Source organism: Equus quagga, chromosome 3 (assembly GCF_021613505.1).
Source record: "Equus quagga isolate Etosha38 chromosome 3, UCLA_HA_Equagga_1.0, whole genome shotgun sequence".
Classification (NCBI taxonomy): domain Eukaryota; kingdom Metazoa; phylum Chordata; class Mammalia; order Perissodactyla; family Equidae; genus Equus; species Equus quagga.
The window spans coordinates 86945754-86970090 of record NC_060269.1 but is presented as its reverse complement, the minus strand read 5'-3'; the positions used below and the strand labels follow the sequence as shown (position 1 = coordinate 86970090).

Below are 24337 nucleotides of genomic sequence, written 5' to 3'. Positions count from 1 at the left end.
ATTTCCTTGCCACTGACTTTGAGCTTTGTTTGCTCTTCTTTTTCTAGTGCTTTTTGGTGTAGTGTTCGTTTGTTGATTTGACATCCTTGCTTTTTTGAGGTGGGCCTATATTGCTATATACTTTTCTCTTAGTACTGCATTTGCTGCATCCCATAGATTTTGGTATGTTGTGTTTCCATTTTGATTTGTCTTCATGTATTTTTTTATTTCTTCATTGATCTAATAGTTTTTCAGTTACAATTTTTTTTATACTCTGTGTCAATCTATAATATGCTTAGAATATTCTGGACATCCATGAAGATACACCTTTTCAATGTGGTATCATATTTCATATTATGAGTGTGTCGAAATTTATTTAGTTTTTTTTCTATTGTGCATCCAGGTTAGCGATAATTCTCTTACAAATGTTGCTCTAACAAATACACTTGTTTACACATTATTGAAAATGTACATATTTCTAGAGGTTAGATATCTAGAAGTAGATTAAGGACAATGCACATATAAATTTTTGGCAAGTGCTACCAATTTTCACAAATTTTATCGGTTTACAATCAGTCAAGTACGTAGGACAGTGCTCTTCTCCTCACACCATCAGGCGTGTGAGAAATTATCAGTCATTCTCATTTTTGTCAGCCGAGTAGGTAGAACACTGCATTAAGCTGCATATCACTGGATGACAGTGAGAATATCTTTTTATATATTTATTAGTTATTTATGTTTTACTCTGAATTTCCAGTCTACATATCATACCCTTGTCCTTGCAGTATCATACCTTGTTACCTTGCAGTAACAGTGGTTTATAACACTGTATAAATTTCAGGTGTACGTCATTGTATAGCTCGATTTCTGTATAGGTTACAACATGTTCACCACCCAAAGATGAATTACAGTCCATCACCGCACACATGTGCCTAATCACCCCTCTCACCCTCCCCCCCCCCCCCCCCCCCCCGTAATCACCAATCCAGGCTCTGTTTCTATCTGTTTGTCATTGTTCTTATCTTCTATTTATGAGTAAGATCATTCAATATTTGACTTTCTCCCTCTGACTTATTTCACTTAGCCTAATGCCCTCAAGGTCCATGCATGTTGTCACAAATGGACAGATTTCATCATTTCTTATGGCTGAGTAGTATTCCATCGTGTATATATACCACATCTTCTTTACCCATTCGTCCTCTGGTGGGCACCTAGATTCCTTCCAAGTCTTCGCTAGTGTGAATATTGCTACAATAAACATAGGAGTGCATGTATCTTTATGCATTCCTGTTTTCATGTTCTTTGGATAAATACCCAGTAGTGGGATAGCTGGGTCATATGGTATTTCTATTTTTAATTATTTGAGAAATCTCCATACTGTTTCCCATAGTGGCTGCATCAGTTTGCATTCCCACCAGCAGTGTATGAGGGTTCCCTTTTCCCACGTCCCCTCCAACATTTGTTATTTTTTGTCTTTCTAAATATAACCATTCTACCAGGTGCAAGGGGATATCTCATTGTAGCTTTGACTTGCATTTCCCTAATGATTAGTGATGTTGAACATCTTTTCATGTGCTTATTGGCCGTCTTTATGTCTCATTGGAAAAATGTCTGTTCATATCCTCTGCCCATTTTTTGATCAGGTTGTTTGTTTTTTGTTGTTGTTGAGTTGTATGAGTTCTTTACATATTTTGGATATTAATCCCTTGTCAGATGTATGATTTGCAAATATTTTCTCCCAGTTGGTGGGTTGTCTTTTCATTTTGTTCCTGGTTTTCTTTGCCTTGCAAAAGCTTTTTAGTCTGATGGAGTCCCATTTGTTTATTTTTTCTTTTTTTCCCCTTCCCCAAGTAGACATGGTATTCAAAAAGGTCCTTCTTAGACCAGTGTCAAAGAGTGTACTGCCTATATTTTGTTCTAGGAGTTTTATTGTTTCACATATTACTTTCAAGTTTTTAATCCATTTTGAGTTAGCTTTTGTGTATGTTGAAATATAATGATCTGCTTTCATTCTTTTGTATGTGGCTGTCCAGTTTTCCCAACAGCATTTATTGAAGAGACTTTCCTTTATCCATTGTACATTCTTGGCTTCTTTGTTGAAGATTTCTGGGCTTTCAATTCTATTCTATTGGTCTGTGTGTCTGTTTTTCTACCAGTACCACGCTGTTTTGATTATTATAGCTTTGTAGTGTATTTTGAAGTCAGGGATTGTGATGCCCCCAGCTTTGTTCTTTTTTCTCAGGATTGCTTTGGCTATTTGGGATCTTTTGTTGCTCCATATGAATTTTAGGATTCTTTGTTCTGTTTCTGTGAAGAATGTATTGGGATTCTGATTGGGGTCGCACTCAATCTGTAGATTGCTTTAGGTAATATAGACATTTTAACTATATTCTTCCAATCCATGTGCATGGAATATCTTTCCATTTCTTTATGTCATCATCAGTTTCTTTCAATAATGTCTTATAGTTTTCATTGTATAGGTCTTTCACCTCCTTGGTTGAATTCACTCCTAGATATTTTATTCTTTTTGTTGCAATTGCAAATTGGATTGTATTCTTATTTTTAAAGATTGGCACCTGAGCTAACAACTGTTACCGATCTTTTTTTTTTTCTGTTTTTTCTCCCCAAATCCCCCCAGTTCATAGTTGTATATTTTTTAGTTGTGGGTCCTTCTAGTTGTGGCATGTGGGACGCTGCCTCAATGTGGCCTGAGGAGCGGTGCCACATCTGTGCCCAGGATCCGAACCAGCGAAACCTGTGCTGCTGAAGCGGAGTGCGTGGACTTAACCATTTGGCCACGGGGCAGGCACCTAGAATTGTATTCTTGAGTTCTCTTTTTGTTGGTTCATTATTAGAGTATAGAAACGCAATTGACTTTTTTAAGTTGATTTCGTACCCTGCAACTTTGCTGTAGTTGTTGATTATTTCTAGTAGTTTTCCGATGGATTCTTTATGGTTTTCTATATGTGGAATCATGTTGTCTGCAAACAGCGAGAGTTTCACTTCTTCCTTGCCAATTTAGATACCTTTTATTTCTTTTTCCTGCCTCTTTGCTCTGGCCTAAACCTCCAGTACTATGTTGAATAAGAGTGGCGAGAGTGGGCATCCTTGTCTTGTTCCTGTTCTCAGAGGGATGGCTTTCAGTTTTTCCCCATTGAGTATGATGTTGGCTGTGGGTTTGTCATGTATGGCCTTTATTATTAGGTTGAGGTACTTTCCTTCTCTACCTATTTTATTGAGTGTTTTTTATCATAAACGGATGTTGGATCTTGTCAAATGCTTTCTCTGTGTCTATTGAGATGATCATGTGGGTTTTTTTGAGGAAGCTTAGCCCTGAGCTAACATCTGCTGCCAACCCTTCTCTTTTTGCTAAGGAAGACTGGCCCTGAGCTAACATCTGTGCCCATCTTCCTCTACTTTATATGTGGGATGCCTACCACAGCATGGGTTGTCAAGCAGTGCCATGTTGGCACCCGGGAGCCGAACTGGTGAACCCTGGGCTGCCGAATTGGAACATGCAAACTTAACCGCTGCGCCACCGGGCTGGCCCGATCATGTGGTTTTATTATTTTTCATTTTGTTAATGTGGTCTTATCACATTGATTGATTTGCAGATGTTGAACCATCCCTGTGTCCCTTATATAAATCCCACTTGATTGTGGTGTATGACCTTTTTAATGTATTGGTGTATTCAGTTTACCAATATTTTGTTGAGGATTTTTACATCTATGTTCATCAGCGATAATTGGCCTGTAATTTTCCTTCTTTGTGTTGTCCTTGTCTAGCTTGGGGATGAGGGTGATGTTAGCCTCTTAGAATAGGTTAAGAAGGTTCCATCTTCTTCAATTTTTTGGAACAGTTTGAAAAGGATGGGTATTAAATCTTCTTTGAATGTTTGGTAGAATTCTCCAGAGAAGTCATCTGATCCTGACTTTTATTTTTGGGGAGATTTTTGATTACTGTTTCAATCTCTTTGCTTGTGATTGGTCTATTCAGATTCTCTGTTTCTTCTTGATTCAGTTTTGGGAGGTTCTATGAGTCTAAGAATTTATCCATTTCTTCTTGATTGTCCAATTTGTTGGCATATAGTTTTTCGTGGTATTCTCTTATAATCCTATGTATTTCTGTGGTATCTATTTTAATTTCTCCTCTTTCATTTCTAATTTTTTTTGTTTGAGGCTTCTCTCTTTTTTTCCTAGTGAGTCTGGCTAAGGGTTTGTCAATTTTGTCTATCTTCTCAGAGAACCAGCTCTTCATTTCATTGATCCTTTCTACTGTTTTTTTTGGCTTCTATTTCATGCATTTCTGCTCTAATTTTTATTATCTCCCTCCTTCTGCTGACTTTGGGCTTTGTTTGTTCTTCTTTTTCTAGTACTGTTAGGTGTAGTTTAAGATTGCTTATTTGAGTTTTTTCTTGTTTGTTAAGGTGGGCCTGTATTGCTATGAATTTCTCACTTAGGACTGCTTTTGCTGTATCCTGTATGAGGTGGTATGTTGTGTTTTCATTTTCATTTGTCTCCAGATATTTTTTGATTTCTCCTTTGACTTCTTCACTGATCCATTGGTTGTTCAGTAACATGTTGTTTAGTCTCCACATATTTCTCACTTTCCCAGCTTTTTTCTTGTAATTGATTTGTAGTTTCATAGCATTACGGTCAGAAAAGATGTTTGATATGATTTCAATCTTACTAAATTTATTGAGGCTTGCCTTGTTTTCCAACATATGGTCTATCCTTGGGAATGTTCCGTGCACACTAGAAAAGAATGTTATTCTGCTCTTTTTGGATGCCATGTTCTATATATATATATATCTGTTAAGTCCATCTGCTCTAGTTCTTCGTTTAATTCACTGTTTCTTTGTTGACTTTCTGCCTGAATGATCTATCTATTGATGTAAGTGGGGTGTTGAGGTCCCCTAGTATTATTATGTTGCTCTTAATTTCTCCTTTTAGGTGTATTAATAGTTGGTTTATGCACTTCGGTGCTCCTGTGTTAGGGGCATATATGTTTATAAGTGTTATGTCTTCTTGGTGCAGTGTCCCTTTTATTAGTAGTATACACTGCCCTGCTGTGTATCTCATTGCCTTTTTTATCTTGAAGTCTGCTTTGTCTGGTATGAGTATGGCAACACCTACTTTCCTTTCTTTGCCATTAGCTTGGAGTATTGTCTTCCATCCCTTCACTCTGCGCCTGTATTTGTCTTTATAGCTGAGATGTGTTTCCTGGAGACAGCATAATGTTGGGTCTTGTTTTTTCACCCATCCAGCAACTCTGTCTTTTGATTGGAGAACTTAGTCCATTTATATTCAGAGTGATTATTGATATATGAGGGCTTAATACTGCCATTTTGTCACACGTTTTCTGGTTGTTCTGTATTTCCCTTGTTTCTCGTCCTATGTCTTTCCAACTGCCAGTTCAGTTTGGTGTTTCTCTGTGATGGTTTTTTCAGTTTTCTTTTTATTTATCATTTGTGTCTCTGTTCTGATTTTTTGTTTAGTCATTAATGTGAGGGTTGTATAAAAGATCTCCTGGATGAAACAGTCCGTATTCTAATAGTCTCTTATTTCCTTAGGCTAAGCAGGTTCCATCTCTCTCCTCTTCCCCGTCTAAGTTATTGTTGTCATAACTTACTCTGTTTTGTGTTGTGAGTTTGTGATTAAAATGAAGTGATTATAGTTATTTTTGATGCTTTCCTTCCCTTTATCTTTAATGTTATAATTGTTTGCTAACTTGTTCTGATAGAGAGCTGAAATTTTCTGATTTTGTCTGTCTATTTATCGCTTTACTTAAGGCTTTGTAAAGACTTTCTCTTTTTTTCAGGTATGAGGGCCTTCTTGATCATTTCTTATCAGGGGGGCGGGTCTTGTGGCAATGCACTCCCTCAACTTTTCTTTATCTGGGAAAGTTTTTATTTCTCAATCATATCTGATTGATTGTTTCGCTGGTATAGTATTCTTGGCTGAAAGTTTTTGTCTTGCACTGTTGTGATATATCACTCCACTCTCTCCTAGCCTGTAAGGTTTCTGCTGAGAAATCTGGTGAAAGTCTGATAGGGCTTCCTTTGTAAGTTATTTTCTTCTGCCTTGCTTCCCTTAATATTTTTTCTTTCTCATTCACGTTTGCCAGTTTTACCACTACAGGCCTTGGAGAAGGTCTTTTTATGTTGATGTAATTAGGAGTTCTATTAGCTTCATTTGCATGTAGTTCCAGCTCCCTCCCCAGGTTGGCGAAGTTCTCACCTATTATTTCTTTAAACAAGCTCTCTGCTTCTTTCTCCCACTGTTCTCCCTCTGGAATACCTATAATCCTTATGTTGTATTTCCTAATTGAGTTGGATATTTCTTGGAGAACGTCTTCATTTCTTTTTACTCTTAATTCTCTCTCCTCCTCCATCTGCAGCATTTCTGTACTGCTCTCCTCTAAATTACTAATTCTGCCTTCCATAATGTCAGCTCTGTTTTTTAAGGATTCCAGATTTTTCTTTATCTCATTCATTGTGTTTTTCATCTCCAACATTTCTGATTTTTTTATGGTTTCAGTCTCTTTTGTGAATTCCCTCTGTTCATTAATTTTATTCCTGAGATCATTGAACTGTCTTCCTGAGTTTTCTTGTAATTCATTGAGTTTCTTTATGATAACTATTTTGAATTCTCTATCACTTAGACTATAAATTTCTGTGAATTCATGATTGATTTCTGGGCTCTTGTCATTTTCCTTCTGGTCCAGGATGTTAGTATACTTCTTCATGCTATTTGATGGCGTGGACATTTGCCATTACTTAGCAGTAGTATCTTCTTGCAGATTCCACCTGCCACCACTGGCAGGGGTGCAGGAACTGTGTTTTCTGAGCCCACTGTGACCTCTGGCAGATGTGACCGTCCATTGGAAGCTGTGCTGATAGGGCCCATCTTTGCTTGCTCACTGGCTGCTGCTGCTTTACATGCAAAGGCTCCAGGACTCTGGCAGGGATCCCCTGCTCTGGCCTACTGGCCAAGCTGGTGCACCAGCAGGGAGGTGCTTTCTGTCTTGTGCGCTGTCCCACACACTCACTCTCTGCCCACTTAGACTTCTCAGCTTGATGTGGGCACCTCCATGATTGCTTAGCCACCTCGTTGTAGAGCATTCCCACAGGCTGGGAGGCAACTCCAGGAGCACAAGCATTCCTGTAGAGGGCTGCCTTTTCCCCCTTCTCCTCTCAGAGTTGTGTGCTGGCTGCCACGTGAGGTCCATCACCCTAGATTGCTGCCATTCGGGACTGAGAGGAGATCCACTTACCTCCTTCCACTGCCTCCCAGGGGAGCCCAGCATCCCCGCCTTCGGACGTATGGCTGTGTGGATCTCGCAGACGTCTATTGTGTTGTGTGAATGTCCTCTGTTAGTTTATGAATGTCTTTTTGTTGTATCTTAGCGAGGAGAGACTAAGGAAAGAGCTCACTCTGCCATGATGCTGACATCACTCTGTTAAGTGACTTTTGATAAGAATTATATGTAAGGAATTTAGAATTTCCTTCTTTGATAACTATTTGGAGTCCAAAAAATGCAATCTGGTAGGACAATATAAAACAAGTATATAAATAACCATTAAATAAGGGTCAAGGATTTGGGAGATTCAAATTCTCTCTAGTTAGAGAATTAAGAAATTCTTCACAGAGGTGACTCCTTTGAAATAGATTTTGGAGAATGGAAATGGGCAGTTAAGTTGAAGGTGGTACACATTTCAGTAGAAGTTGCTGCAGGAATGACCAAAAGAGGCAATAAAGGAAACAGAAATCATCTTCTACATTTCTTGAGTCTTTGTCATGCTGGGTTAGACGGTGTGCCTGTGTTTTCCTATGTAAAATAGTCCCAACAATTATCAGGGAATATTGTGGATGTGTATAAGCATGTGTGTCACTGACCTGTTATTCTCATTGATGGATTTTGACTTTTAGTGCCTTCTACTCCTGTGCACGTTGCCAATGGCATGAAAAACTACATGAAGAAACCTTCCTACCTGCAAGACATTGCTCTCGATTCTTCTTCTGAGGATCACCGCTGGCCACATGGTACCCCAAGGCACATCTCAGAGAACTCTTTTGGGCTGTCTGGGGGCCTGCGAGAGGGAAGCCTAAGTTCTCAGGATTCCAGAACTGAGAGTGCCAGCTTGTCCCAGAGTCAGGTCAATGGTTTCTTTGCCAGCCATGTAGGTGACCGAACCTGGCAGGAATCACAGCATGGCAGCCCTTCCCCATCTGTGATATCCAAAGCCACTGAGAAAAAGAGGACTTCTACTGACAGTAACAGAAGCAAAGCTAAAAAACCAGGCATTTCTGATGCAACAGATTACTCTGACCGTGGAGATTCAGACATGGATGAAGCCACTTATTCCAGCAGTCAGGATCATCAAACACCGAAAAAGGCATAGTTCAATTTTTTTTGTTGTTTTTGTTTGTTTTCTAGGAAAGTGTAATTGACCTACAATATCATATTAGTTTCAGTGTACAATATAATGATCCAACACTTATATGCATTACAGTGTAATCACCACGATAAGTCTAGAACCATCTGGGCATAGTTTAATTTGAATCTTTGTTTTTTTCATTTAACAAAGGAAACAACAGCAAATAAATTACAGAGCAGAATAATCTATAAACTTCTTACATTATTCTGGATAGGGTGATTAGTTTTTATATTATGCTACTAACTGCTGCTGCATTTGATGCTTTCAGAGAAATTAGCAGCTTTGAATACTAACTCTAAAATGGCTGTTATTCTGGGAAATCGGTACCTGATAACACAAAGGAATGAATAATCAGATTGTGATTGTTATCTACAAGTTGTTCATCTCTTGCATACTTAATGTTTATATTAATAAGAGAATTTAATATCTGAAGAAGTTCTTCCTAAATAGTTCACATAATGGACAGTTCACTCTACTATTGATAGTCAAAGTTCTCCTGAAGTTCTGAATGCATGACAGTAGTAAGAACAACAGCAACATAGAAAATTACTCACCTCCTAGAAATGACAGAAATTAAACTCTCATTCACAAGCAGATTCAGAAAAGAACCTTAAGCCCTTTGTTCCCTGAAAGACCAGCATTCTTCGTAAGAGGGTAATGCCCTTGTGAACGGGGCTCAGCTGTTGTGCCTGTGTTTATACTGGATTTGTAAACATGAAGCCTACTCATCTTAGAGGCCCAAGTTGAAAGCTACTGCTTGATATCTATTGATTTTTAAAGGAAATGGAAATACCTTCTAAATTTGGGAGTATAAAAGACATTGGGCAAAGACTATGTAAAAGCCAGGTTTGAACTAGATCCTGGGCTTCCCTCTACCATATCTAGCTGTTTGACCTGAAGCAAACGCTTTAATCTCTAGAGCTCAATTTCCTCAACCATAAAATATGAAGGCATTGGAGTAGAGGATCTCTAAGATCTCTTCCAACCCACCTGATCTTTGATCTTTGAATCCACTCTAACCCTTTATATCTTGCTTTTTCTTAATTTTTCCAAAAAACACATATTGATCTTCCAGTAATAATTCATTTTGACTCTAACAAGAAATCCTTTTTTGTTTGTTTGTTTTTCTTTGTTAAGGAATCTTCCTCCTCAATGAATACATCCAACAAAATGAATTTTAAATCTTTTCCTTCATCACCTCCTAAACCTGGAGATATCTTTGAGGTTGAACTGGCTAAAAATGATAACAGCTTGGGGATAAGTGTCACGGTACTGTTTGACAAGGTTTTCAAATGTTTTCTCTTCTCCATTTCCAGCAGCCTGTTGTATGCCAATTTATTAATTTAATTATTTTGCTTCAAAAGGGAAACTTGTCAGATATTTCCAAAATTGGAAATTGAATCATATCTTAATTTTTTTTTTAAAAAAGTGAGTGTGCTGGTCACTTTTTCCTGTGGTTTAAAAGAAATTAGACAAATGCTACCTTTTCACCCGTAGCTTTCATACTTGCTTAATCTGGATGCAAGACTTGGAAAATATAAAATTAATAAGTATGCTTTGTATACATATCTCAGCTTCTGCATGAGCATGGAACAGTACCTTTTAACCCACATCATAAATAATTAAAGTCTAATGTATATTTATATGCTCTTTCTCTCCAATAATATATATTAAGTTGTAAACATGATTAGTATTTTAAAATTAGAGCTTCCCAAGGAATGTATGTACTTTTAAGATAGTTAAAATAGGGTAGTAAGCATGATTTGATCTAAAGTAATTTGATAAAATTACTGTAGAATTCTGTTAATGAATATACTATATCCTAAATTGTAACATTGTCATTTATGACATTTGAAGGGTACTGTTAGTTATTAAAAGCCATGTAGAAACCTGGTGGAAATAGTACTATTAACATATAGAGATCAAAAAGAAAACCTAATTTTCTAGCACTTTTAAAAATAATTGAACGCTTTTGCTCTTCAGCCGTAACCTCTTTAGAATTTTATTATCTTATTGTGAAGGGAAATGAAAGCTCAGTATTCACAAGAGATAGAAAATCACCCAGTAGATCTCATCTACACTATATCAAACCTTCTCTACCAAAGCCTTTTAAAATGAAAAAAAATTTTTTCCTTGATTCGTATGATTTGCTTTCAGATTAGCAAATATCATCTGAAGTATATTATTCCATCTGCTGTTTTTTCTCACAGTTATGTTCTCACACTAATTTTGCATAGATGGATTTTGCTTTCTGCTTGCTCATAACGCGTGGTGTAGACTTACAAAGGAAGAACAATTGCTCATGTAGTCAAATCTGGCATGTTGTTATTTTCTGAATAAAGAGTTTTTCTAAAAGGTAACTGCTTTAACATTTAGAAAACTTAGCTAGAAATATTCTTGGGTATCGAAGTAATTGCTGACATGGTGCTGCTGCTTTGGCTGATGAATGAATGCTTTCTAGGTCTTAGATTTGAAAGATGGAGTGCGAAATTTTTCATATTACACAATGTTGATTTTGCCTTTTTCCACTTAGGGAGGTGTGAATACCAGTGTCAGACATGGTGGCATTTATGTGAAAGCTGTTATTCCCAAGGGAGCAGCAGAGTCCGATGGTAGAATTCACAAAGGTAGAGTGTTTGTGTGTGTTTGGGAATTACATATAGGATTATCACTTCAACAAATAGATAAGAAACCGGAACATTGATATAGACCTTCAGATTATTTTTAATATTAAATAAGAACATACACTATTTTAAGACTACAGCATTAAAAAAACTCCTTGATATCATTCCAAAAACACTTCTTTCCAGGTTGTTCTCTAGTATCAGGAAATATCTTAACAGTGTCTTAGTTCATGGTTTGTACTTTCTAAGAAACAACTTACCAGAGAATGGGAAAGGGATCGTGCCCTTGTGAAAGTACATCTGCATTTCTGATAAGAACTGACCAGGTTAATTCCCTCCAATCTCTCTGTATTTGTAGTTCAGTTTATCTTTTTCCATGATTTAAATTGATTTTATAATATACACAATATTTTGTTCTAAAATGTACCTAAGATTAGAAAGAAATTAAATACAGATTAAAGAAACTCTGTGACACAGTTTTGTCCAGAATTTGTCTTTCTCTCCTCAAACAAATTAATACAAAGCACGGCCACAAGATATTCAAGAGCACGCAGGAGCTTTATTTTATGACTTGCTTCTTTCAACATTACTACCTGATTTGTAGGTGATCGTGTCCTGGCTGTCAACGGAGTCAGTCTGGAGGGAGCTACGCACAAGCAAGCTGTGGAGACGCTGAGAAATACAGGACAGGTAACAGCTCATTTTACCAACCTTTTAAGATACCTTAGAAGAACATAATAATGTGTGAATAAGATCAATCTCGTTGACATTTTCAAATTTGTTAGTCAAGAAACCAAGCCTATTCATGTAAACATTCTGGTATATTTTTTCTTCCAAACTGGAAAGCAAGCATTAGGACAAGAGGTTTTTTTACTGAGGGAACTGACTTTCTATATCACGTGTCGCGCTAATATCACCAGAGACCTGACAGGAGGAAGAGTGAAGATTGCATTTTTAAAATTTTTCCTAAATGTCTAGTGATTTTCACGTCTAGTCCTTCTTCCGCCCAAAGGCTAAACTCACTTTGCTCTAATACATCTGAGTCACAGAGTTCACCAAATTATTTAATGGTCTTTGTATAATAATATAGCACTGATTTTATTCTAATACCCAAACTTCCTATATCATATTTATGTTATTTTTATAATAGAATTTTTTAAATCATTTATCTTTTTATACAGAAAATAGTAAAAATTTGATTTTGAAATTTTCACTCCCTTGCTTTTGTCCCTCTATTTTTTTCTCCCTTTACCTTTATTTTGGTGGACAAAGTAGTTACTTTAAATGATTTTATGCCATCAACTATACAAAGTCCTGAAAATTTATCTATTTTCTTATAATTCCTTTTAATTAATGAAGTGCTATTCCATTGTTCAGGTGGTTCATCTGTTATTAGAAAAGGGACAATCTCCATCATCCAAAGAACATGTGCCCGTAGCCCCACAATGCGCCTATCTAGATCCAGATGCCCAAGGTCAAGCTCCAGAAAAAATGAAGAAAATGGCTCATGTCAAAGACTACAGCTTTGTCACGGAAGGTCAGCCCTTGGGAGACTGTCAGCTCGCCTCTAACTTACTCCTGGCTTATTCAAAATTTGATTTTTGAATGCTGGATCACAGTTCATGCCTGAGTCGTCTTAGTTATTCTTGTCAAGTGTAAATAACAGTCTGATGCAGCATTATACTGAATTTAAAAATAAAAACATATTTGCAGCTCTTAAGAGTCTAAAAGACTTTGGATAGTGAAGTCATGCATAAAACAGATTATGGTCACTTACTAGTACCTTAAATAGTTGTAAAATTCAAAATGAAATTTCTAAGGGAAAAAAATAAATATAAATAATTGCTGATAGTGGCTTCAAACCCATATGAAATCTTGCCTCTTATTTTTTATATTTATGTGTATATAAAATATATTTTTTATATTTCTATTTAATTTTATGGGCTTGTCAAGCTAACCCTGGGCAGAAATTCATGTAGTAGTTCCCAGATACTGATCTTTCTTTCAAACTTTGCCAGCCCTTGGACATACCATTAATTGGTAGTAAAATAACAAAATTAAGAATGATGTCGTAGTGAATTTTTCATAAGGCTCAATGTGTTCATAATACAGAAATACCTTTTATTCTGAAATTCCATCTATCATCCTTTTAAAGGGCATCAGTGTCCTTTATTTTATAAATGATAGTGGTGGTGTATAGTCATTGTTTCATCTTTTATTTTAAATCCTTATTTGATTACACAAATGTTAGCCATTCTGAATTAGTCCCCAAAATAAGGGAAAAAAATAGCCCAGTGTATATTATTTTTCCTGATTATGAAAATAAGATTAGCATACCCACTTTATCTCACTGCCCTATGTTCTTTAAGTAGGTTTTTCATTCTTTAGTAACCATTGGTCTTTTAATTTCTTTTGTTGATGAGAATTTTATCATGTCATTGCAATTTACTGAATTAAACTATGCCTCACCAAACATTAGAATGTCAACTTACTTCCACAAACCCTCTTTAACATTTGCTTTGCTCTTACCGTCTCTCTCCCCTCGTGTACCTAAATTTCTCTCATTCTTCTCTTCCTTTGGCTTTTTCCATCTATTTCTCTGTTATTCTACAATCTTAAAACACATGGGATTAAGCATAATTTCATTTTCAGAACACTCTTTTCCATTCCAGCAGCTTGTTAGTTCATGCAACTTAGTTCATTAAGTTAAGTTTTCATAATGATAGAGAGTATGAAATAGGATTTGAGTATAGGCTAAGAGTGCGATAGTGCCTATAGAGCTATAAATATTGTGGGGAAATGGGCTTTTTAAACTGTGTCTGAAAGTAGATATGTGTGTTCATATATATACATAGCCTGTTAAGAATATTTAAATTTTTTGTATCTTTTTTCTACAGAGAATACATTTGAGGTAAAGTTGTTTAAAAATAGCTCAGGCCTAGGATTCAGTTTTTCTCGAGAAGATAATCTTATACCCGAGCAAATGAATACCAGCATAGTAAGAGTTAAAAAGCTCTTTCCTGGACAGCCAGCAGCAGAAAGTGGAAAAATTGATGTGGGAGATGTTATCTTGAAGGTGAATGGAGCCTCTTTGAAAGGACTGTCTCAGCAGGTGAGCCCCGGCATGGGGTGCAGCATTTTTAATGATGGAACGAGTTGGCCTTCCAGAAGGATTTCGTAATGCTGGTTTAACTGTCTCTTCATTTCTCGTTCCTGACACTCCCAGGAAGTCATATCTGCTCTCAGGGGAACATCTCCAGAAGTATCCTTGCTTCTCTGTAGACCTCCACCTGGTGTGCTACCGGAAATCGACCCTGCTCTTTTGGTGAGACCTGTGAAAAGTAATTTATATTTTTTTAGAGTAGTGATTAAGGATTAATGCAGCTGTAATGGTGGTTTCATCATGTATTGCTGTCCTGAGTTTTACTTCTTTAGCTGGGAGTATTATCTTGTGTGCGTCACTTAACCTCTGAGTGCATTCTATATTTGTAGTGTAAAGTACTGTAATTCAATTCGCTTTCTCTTCTCTCCCTTCCAGTTCCAGAATTCTAGGATTCTAGGATTTTAGGAATTTGTTTTCTAAGCATAAATAGAAAAAGACATAAAATAATGGTTAAAGAAACCTTTTGACTATTTCTTCATTGAACCAAACTAGATAATGTGATTCTCATTCTAAGCTAGTTTGGATAAAAACGAAAATTATTTAAGATTTTTTGCCTTTTTTTTTTGAGAAAGATTAGCCCTGAGCTAACATCTGCTGCCAATCCTCCTCTTTTTGCTGAGGAACACTGGCCGTAAGCCAATATCTGTGCCCATCTTCCTCCACTTCATTTGTGGCACACCTACCACAGCATGGCTTGCCAAGTGGTGCCATGGCTGCACCCGGGATCTGAACCGGCAAACCCCGGGCTGCTGAAGTGGAACATGCACACTTAACCGCTGTGCCACCAGGCTGGCCCAGATTTTTTGCCTTCATTTTTAACACTGGAAATCACAGAATAAGCAAATATGTTTGTCCATTTCACTTTCTTATGTCAAGGAATAGCTAAAGGATCCAAAATCTATTTTGGTGGTTATTTATAAATTGCACACTGATGGGTGGGAATCCATACATAGATGTGTAATAATATAAGTGAAGAAGGACAGCCTCTGGCCTGTCTACTTAAAAAATAGTGTTCCATTGCCAGCGAGCGTGACTCCTGGGTATGGAAGCAGGAGTGTCTGGCCCCCGGAAACTTTAGCCCTTATGTCAGGGAGAGGGGGAGTGTTACAAGGATGTTAATAGGAAAGTAACGTTTCTGTAAGAAAGGTTCATTATAAAGAGCATTTTAAGAGACTATGTTTATTTGGGGCACCAGATAGAAAGAACTGAGTGGAACTCTCTTGATGAGTATATAAATGATACAATCTTTCTGGAAAGCAGTCTAGAGATATTTAACAAGGCCTTTAAAAACATCCTATCTGCTGATTGTAGAAAATTCTATTTCTATTACATAGGAAATTACAAGGAAATAATGAGAAACTCAGGTGAAAGTCTACATACTAAGAAGTTCTCCTAGATTTCTGTTAATGATGAAAAGCTAGAAGCAATTCTGTACCTAATAAAAGGAGAATTCTGAAATAAATCAAAGGTATAGCCATCTGTAGGATTTTTATACAGTTCTATGCAGTTGTTTTCAAAGCATATTTAAGGGCCTCAGAAAATAGGCATGATAGAAACCTAAATTTTGAAAGGACACAAAGTACAATGTATACTATAACTCTAATTCTGATTTAAAGCGTAAGTCGTACAATATTAACAGTTGTTATTTTTATATGATTTTTTCTCTAATAAACATAAATTACTTTTTTTAATCAAAAAGTTAATTGAATATTTTTGGGGCCAGCCCGGTGGTGTAGTAGTTAAGTTTGCGCACTCCGCTTTGGCAGCCTGGGGTTTGCAGGTTCGGATCCCGGGCGCAGACCTACACACCACTCATCAGGCCATGCTGTGGCAGCGTCCTACATGAAAGGTAGAGGAAGACTGGCATAGATGTCAGCTGAGGGATAATCTTCCTTAAGCAAAAAAAAAATTTAATAGAAAGTGCTGTTATTCAACATGTTTGTTTTTAATTAAGTGTTCTAAAGTTAATATAAATTGTCGCACTCTGATCTCTTTAAATGTGTTCATTACAGACCCCACTGCACTCTCCAGCACAGGTACTTCCAAACAGCAGTAAAGACTCTTCTCAACCAGTAGTTGTGGAGCAAGGCACCAGCTCAGATGAAAATGAGATGTCGGACAAAAGCAAGAAACAACGCACGTCCCCATCCAGGAGAGACAGTTACAGTGACAGCAGTGAGAGTGGAGAAGACGACCTAGAGAAAGCTCCAGCAAAGATACCAAATATGAGCTGGAGTTCAGCTTTGCATCAGACTCTGAACAACATGGTATCACAGGCACGAAGTCCACACGAAGCCCTCAGGAGTCAAGAAAATACCATTTGTACCATGTTTTACTATCCTCAGAAAATACCCAATAAACCAGAACTTGAGGACAGGTATTGTCAGTATTATGTGTAGCACTCAAAGCAACTGGCTGTTGTTAGTAACCAGAGCAGCAACCTACATTTCTCTGAGAGAGAACTGTGTCTCTATGTGAACTTCACGATGATGAGGCAGATGATGAATATTGAATATCTAGCTGGTGTGACTGACACACTGCTCTCTTGAGCATCTCTACTAGGAATTAGGAAAGTTCTTCGTATTTCACCATCATCCATATTACTTAACAGAAAGAGAAGAGGCATATTTAGATAGTGATGAGATGGGAGAGAAAGGAATAAAAACAGAAGTGGTGGGGAGCAATGCAGTAGAGAGTTTGGAAAAGGTAAGACTCAAAAGAGTGCAAAAGGACGGGGAAAGAAGAAATGATTGACAGCATAGAGGCATAAAAAGACAAAGACTCCATCTATAAACCTAGCAGTTGTTCATACACTTTACTCTGGTTACGTCTTTGTGTATATCCAGGTCCAACCATATTTGTTCAAGTTTTTTTTTTCCCTGTTGTATGATCCAAAATAACCATAGGAATAAGACCTTTATTCTTTTCCTATTTTTTTTTCTTCTTATGTTGAAACACACATTAGGCTTCTGTAATAACATTAGCCTCAGCCTTGAATTAGCAACTAGGAATCAGGAGTATATTTATTTAACCTGTTTTACTGATTTATGCAGCTTAAAGAGCTTCAAAATAGAACCTGGACAGAGAACTGTCATTTAGCATTAGCAGATGTGAAATAAATTTTTAATCCAGAGTCAGAAGGTAGCTCGGATCTCAATCAAGAGCAGACATGAATATTTGTAAAGCATTTTCTGTTTGTGGCACAAACTTACTGTATTGACATTGAAGTGTATTTGAAAATAGTCTTGCTTCCTTGTCTTTGTAGTAATCCTCCTTCCCCTCTACCACTGGATGTGACCCCTGGGCAGAGTTGTCAACCCCAATCAGAATCTGCTTCCACTAATTCAATGGATAAATATCACATATATCACATTTCTGAGCCAACTAGACAAGAAAGCTTGACATCTTTGAAAAATGACTTGGAAAACCACCTTGAAGACTTTGAACTGGTAGGTTATTTCCTCTGTATTAAGAAAATTCCAATATTTTCTCCAGTAAGATGTAGTTGCACACAGTTTCCCTTTAGGAGAAAGGCTGTCTTTTAGAGGAACTTCATATCCAAGTCGGGTAAATAGGTAATATATCTGCTATGTTTGTCTGCTGAGAATTAGGGAAAAAGACTTGGGTACAAATCCTGACCAGACCACTGACTTGCTGCAGTTTGGCAGATGCCTGTGGACAAATTACTTAATTCTTCTAAGTCTTAGTAGTTTTGGCTAGAAACTGGGACTAGTAACCTCATAGGATTGTGGTGAGGATTAGATGAAATGACATGTGTAGGGTACCCAATACAGTACCTGTTATTTCCCAAATTCTGAGGGGTTACCTGTTTAATTTTTAATCAAGTTTGAATGTAATTCCTTTCTCCTCTGCATTTTCCTTTGTGCCAAATGGAATCCTTTACGTTATACTAATAGCCCTAGAACTTGTAAACCTAAGAATTCAGTTTGGAAGCCAAATTTCCAGGAATAATATCCTGTACATTCGTTGAAAGTCAGCCTTTTTCAATGCTAGTTTTATTATCCAAGTAATAAATATTTATTATAGGAAAATTAGAAAACAAAGAAAAAGATTAAAACCACCTATAATCTCAACACCCAAAAACTGTAAACATTTCGCAGTTAATCTTTCCAGATACTTTGTTTGCCTGTAAGTATGTGTGTGTGTGTGTAGCGTCTATATCTTCAGTTTCATTCTCAGCAGTAGAGTGAAAACAATCTTTGATAATGTCCTTAGAAATCTGTCATTACCCCTATAAGCTGTAGGCAGCCTTTATGTCTCAGTTGAACTCTTAAAGAAATGTTTTTACACAACTAAATACATGAAGTTGTGATACTTAATCACCCAAAGACTTCATGTTTTTACCCCCCAAAAATCTTTCTTTTGTGGCTCTTGCCACCAAGATAGTTGTTTAGAAATTTATGAAGAATTTTTCTAAACCTTCCCCTCAAAATGTATTCTTTGATCATCAAAATATAACCACTAATATGTCCTTGTTTATCGTGAAAATACAAGAATTGAAGCCTGAGTAAGTTCTGTTTCAGCTATCTATAGACAGGCACGTAATGTTGTATTTAAACCCAGCTTTTACATGGGGGGCGTTCTGTCTAGAGTTGGATAGACCTGGCTTCTTCATTTGAGCGAGGTAAGTAACCTTTTAAGTTTTGGTTTCCTCCTCTGTTATTCAATGGAAATAATAGTCATCCTTCTGTTTGTCTGTAGGGCAAAATAGACAACCTAAAGGAATCACTGTTTTCTTCCCTTAGGAAGTAGAACTCCTCATTACCCTAATTAAATCAGAAAAAGGAAGCCTGGGTTTTACAGTAACCAAAGGCAGTCAGAGTATTGGTTGTTATGTTCATGATGTCATTCAGGATCCAGCCAAAAGTGATGGAAGGCTAAAACCTGGGGACCGGCTGATAAAGGTGAGACTTTTATTGGAATGGGTTTGTGGCATGTCACCAAAGAGCAAGCCAGGCTGGAGAAGGAAGAACAAGAAGGTTGAGTTAATATAACGCTCTGTTTCTCTGCTTGGTTTATGTTTTGCTTCTTCACCTCTTAAGAGTAAAGGCCTTTATATAGTTAACCGTTTGGGAAATGTTTAAAGTTCCCTTTTTAATTTGGAAGTCTCTCAAATCTCATTTAAAGCATTAGACAAGCTATCTTGAGTCTCAGAGACAGAAAGTTTCTGAAGTTACTATGAAGATAGATTTCCTATATCGGCAACATAATGATGATTTGTTAGGTATCTTACGTTATTATTTCACTTATTAATTGATCATTGTGCTTATGATTTCCACAATAAAGAGGATTACCAGTAACTTAGAGACCACACTTTTTTGTGACTCTCTTAATGGCTGATATATATTATATAAAAAGTTAAAGAGATTACTGTATTTTCTTGGCAACTTCTCTAGTTCCAAAAAATTGTAACCCTACTTTGCCCCTTTCTCATTTTTGTAGGTTAATGATACAGATGTTACAAATATGACTCACACAGATGCAGTGAATCTGCTTCGAGCTGCACCCAAGACAGTCAGATTAGTTCTTGGACGAGTTCTAGAATTACCCAGAATGCCAGTGCTGCCTCATTTGCTCCCTGACATTACATTAACGTGCAACAAAGAGGAGTTAGGTAATGCAAATTCAAGCTTCATGCAGTGTGATTTTCTTGGCTACATTAAAAGTAAGTACTCTTAAGACTAAGGAAACAAATATTTTCTGTTCCCTGAAGGTTTTTCCTTATCTGGAGGTCACGACAGCCTTCATCAGGTGGTCTATATTAGTGACATCAATCCGACATCAGTGGCCGCCATCGAGGGTAATCTCCAACTATTAGACATTATCCACTATGTGAATGGAGTCAGCACACAAGGAATGACCTTGGAAGAAGCTAAGAGAGCATTAGACATGTCACTTCCTTCAGTGGTGCTGAAAGCAACAAGGTACTCTGCAATTATTTGTGGGTTTTATTTGTGTGTGCACATGCATTTTGGGCCGTCGGTGATGCTTATGTTCTCTTAAAAAGATATTCCTGAATTAGTAATTCACAGACTAAACTGGCAGAAGTTGATAAAGCTAGAACAGACTTCCTGATGGACAAGAGATTCTGAGAGCACTTGACCTGGATTAACGTTTGGATACATGTTTGCAGCTATTAAAGGGTGGTTACCACGGTTGTCAGTTAGGAGGTTTGCAGTTGCAAGTAACAGAGAATACAACTCGACTTGGTTTAAACAAGAAAGGGAATTTACTGGCTTAGAGGATTAAAAAGTCCAAAGACAAGCTAGTCATCAGGTGATGTCTGATCAGGGCACTGGCTCCATTTCTTTGCTGTTTTCGGTTATTCTCTCCTCTGTGAATGTTTTTCCTTCATGATAGTCAGCTGGCTGTGTCACTTCATGCCTCACACCTGCGTACCACACCGCCCAGAGCAGTCTTCAGACAAAAGGCTCCCCAGTCACCATGGGAACACGAGGGCTGTGAGCTGATGGCCTTAGACCTAAGTGAAGGCCAGTCCCTAAATTGAGGCAAAGGGATAAGACTGTGGTGGGGCCTCAGCCAGTCCTGGCCCATTCCCAGAGCTGGAACAGAATTAGTCCTACCCAAACCTCATGTCTACAACCAGTGAAGCAGGGAATTACCACACCCACCAAACCTTATTACAATTTCACATTATAAGAAACACTAATAGCAACTTTTCTTTCACTTAATAATGGAAATAAATGTAAAATATGTATTAGTTTCTAATTACTACAGATATAGTGGCTTAAAACAGCACTGGTTTATTAATAGTTCTGGAGATCAGAAATACAAAATGCGTCTCAGTGGGCTAAAAATCCACGTGTTGGCAGGGCTGCATTCCTTCTCTAGGCTCTGGGAGAAAATTCATTTCCTTGCCTTTTCCCCCTTCTAGAGACTGCCCGTATTCCTTGGCCCACGGCCCCTTCCATCTTCAGAACCAGCAATCACAGAACTCTCCACTTCTGTCATCACGTCTCTTTCTCGACTCTGACTCTCCTGCCTCCCTCTTTCACTTACAAGGACCCCTGTGCTTACATCGGGCGCAGCCACACAAGCCAAGATAATCTCCTCCTCTCTAGATCCTTACCTTACTCACATCTGCAAAATCCCTTTTGCCACGTGAGGTAACATGTTCACAGGTTCCGAGGGTTAGAATGCAGACATCTTTTGGGGGCCGTTATTCTACCTGCCACAATGGATGTAAATCCAGGCTTTCTAGATTACAGACATTTGTTATTTTGGGAAACTTCACATTTGTATCTAATACATGGTGAGCTTTACATAGGTGTCTTTCAAAATATGGGAACTATTAATTAAATCATTTGATTATCAAGTTATTTGTTCCTTCTAAACCTTTAAGTTAGATTGTCTACTTTTTTCCTTGAACATCAAAATTGGATTGGCGTACAGTTATTTTCAGAGGTGTAGCTGAATGTTGATTAGCCGGGGAGGAAAGTGTTCAAACAAACTGGAAGATATTTTTGTGCAAATTAGCATCTCTCCTAATCGTAGATCTAGCTGAATTTTTGCCTCAAAATCAGAAGAGCACCCTCTGCCCTAGCCCTGAAATCACTTTCCTTTGTCTTTCCACTTTTATCTCGGCTGTCGTCACTAAAGGTATAGCAGTGGCAGTCACCATTGCTTTCCCCCCATCCCTCTTCCAGCTCTCTCGCCACTGTTGTCCGTATCTGCCCTCTTTAAAGTCCACAGGCAGCAATAATGAAGGCAGGTGTGCTTGTTGTAATTATCTGTACATCAACAACTGTAAACGGTCTGTGATTTTACCCTGCTTGCAAGCTAATAAGCTAGCCAGTTATTGTTTCATGGGTGCTCGTAGAAGATATAAAACTCCCAGATCAGGCACAAAATACTTGATGACTAGTGACACCTACAGCAGCCTGGGCATGGTATTGGTGTCAGTTCCACGTCCTCTGAGTCCCATGGAGGTGACACAGTGGGCCTAGTGGATTCACGCACGTGCTGTGGGTTGTGTTACAAGAGAAGAATACTCTAAGAAGAGCCTGGGCACCCACTCCTTTACGGCAGCCTATGAGAAGCCTGCTTTTTGTTTCAGAGGAGAGGTTACATCATCCCTCAAGCTTGCACACTGCAACATAGCCTTAGAATTGGCCCAGGTAAAAAGCGGTCAGGGCCTTGCAATTCTGGGGTACCCAGGAAGAATATACAGGGATACTGAGGGCCTGTGGCAAATTGCTTCTCCCAACGCCATATACTTTAGGCAACCGCCCTTTTCTCTCAGGTATTAGCAACAATAGAATTGCTTCCTAATCCTCTATTTCCAAAGCTCTGTCCTTTTGGCTGTTTTTCACATTGGGTGGTACCATTCTTAGAATCCTCTGAATATACAGTCATACACCGCATAACGATGTTTCAGTCAACGACGGACCGCATGTGCAATGGTGTCCCCATAAGATTAGTACCATATAGCCTAGGTGTGTGGTAGGCTATACCATCTAGATTTGTGTAAGTACACTCTACGATGTTTACACAATGGCGAAATTGCCTAAGGACACATTTCTCAGAACGTATCTTCATCATTAAGCAATGCGTGACTATACATATTTTGTCTAAATTTTCACTTTAAATAATTTAAAAGAAAAACATGTATCAAGGCCTTTGGATATATAAAACTCAGTGATCTATGGTTTCCAAGTTATGTTATCTTTGAAGTATCCCCTGAGTGACAGAGAACTAAGTTATTACACCATGAGTATTACCAGTGTTTTAAATGACAGGGAAAATATGGTGATGGGTTGAACTGAAACCCAAAGAAAGATTATGTAAAGAAGTGAGTCTTAATCTTTTTTGGGTCAAGAATATCTTCCTCTAGAAATAACATAGATAAAGACTCATAAAATTTTGTCTACAGCTTCAGGGGGTGCCCATGCAAAATGAAACTCCTAAGGCTAAGTAGTTAACAGATGGTTTGAAGGAAATTTAAACAAACATCTTAAATAATTTGCACTTGCCTTTTCTTTCTGTTACAACACAGAGATGGTCATCCAGTGTTCCCAAGTTCCAGGAGGTCTGCTGTTTCAACTCCGAAGTCAACCCAAGCCAATGGTACGAATACATTCATTTTATGACACAAGTAGTTATGGAGAGGTAACTATTTTTTTCCCCAAAAGCAAGTTTGGAAACTATCATTAAAATGTTTTTATTGCTCTATCAGAGTGTTTACAGGGTCTCTGTAAGTGAAAAAATTACATTTAAATAAAAGCATCTCTAAAATTCAGTGTATAATGGGAAATAGTAGAGCAGCGTGGACCCTGGGATTTGGAGCCAGATGGACCTGAGTTTCTGCATCCTGTGTGATGGTAGCAAGTTACTTGATGCATATCTAAGCCTCTATTTCCTACCAGTAAAATAAGAACGTTATTAATATCTACTTTGTAAGATTATAATGAGGCATAAATACAAATTAATTCATGTGAAACACTTATCACAGTGATTGTCACATAATAATTTATTCAGTCAGTCATTGAATTTCTTCTCTGTGGCAGGCACTGTTCTGGGCATTGTGAATATGACAATGAGTAAACAAAGTGTCTTCTTACATTCCAGCATAATAGTAGAAATTGTAGTATTAGTAGTTGCAGCAGCAGTTAATGTTAATTTAATGCATATTCTGCGCTAAGCATTCTTGTAAGTGCTTTAGTCCTCACAACAACAGCCCTGTGAGACTAGAGTTACTATTATCCTCCTTTTATAGAAGGGGAAAGTGAGGCACAGAGAAGTTTGATAGCTTGCCCAAGCTCACAGAGTTGATAAATGGTAGAATCAGAACTTGATCCTAGGATGTCTGACTCCATGCTGTCATTTACATATTCAGGCTCAGTAAGTGTAGCTTTTAGTGCTAATATTAATATAATAAGAAGAATGTTGGGCACAGGGGAATGTGGTTGAAAGTGGTGTTTTTGTAATGTAAATCCAGTACTTCGTACATAACCAGACTTTTAGGTTATCAGGCAGTGGTATCTAAATACCAAAAGCAGCTGAAAGAAATCTCACTATTGCAGTTTCAGTTTGATTATCTTCTAAAAGCTAAAGCACATCTGTTACTGTCCTTCTCTATTGTTGGCTTGA

At 37.7% G+C, this 24337-nt stretch overlaps 1 protein-coding gene across 16 annotated transcripts in view; it reads left to right on the top strand.

Moving 5' to 3' along the window:
• PTPN13 (protein tyrosine phosphatase non-receptor type 13) overlaps positions 1–24337 on the top strand; it is a 204191-nt gene that overhangs the window by 153870 nt on the left and 25984 nt on the right. For 11 of the 16 annotated variants that reach the window (XM_046656429.1, XM_046656440.1, XM_046656437.1 and 8 more), the window contains 13 exons: positions 7911–8377; positions 9557–9703; positions 10953–11046; positions 11648–11733; positions 12421–12580; positions 13941–14155; positions 14270–14368; positions 16219–16583; positions 17472–17655; positions 18973–19131; positions 19670–19841; positions 19941–20151; positions 23244–23314. In XM_046656429.1, the coding sequence (XP_046512385.1) occupies positions 7911–8377; positions 9557–9703; positions 10953–11046; positions 11648–11733; positions 12421–12580; positions 13941–14155; positions 14270–14368; positions 16219–16583; positions 17472–17655; positions 18973–19131; positions 19670–19841; positions 19941–20151; positions 23244–23314 (2430 nt within the window). The remainder of the gene's footprint in view (positions 1–7910; positions 8378–9556; positions 9704–10952; positions 11047–11647; positions 11734–12420; positions 12581–13940; positions 14156–14269; positions 14369–16218; positions 16584–17471; positions 17656–18972; positions 19132–19669; positions 19842–19940; positions 20152–23243; positions 23315–24337) is intronic. The other 5 variants (XM_046656431.1, XM_046656436.1, XM_046656430.1 and 2 more) reach the window with 2 other exon arrangements.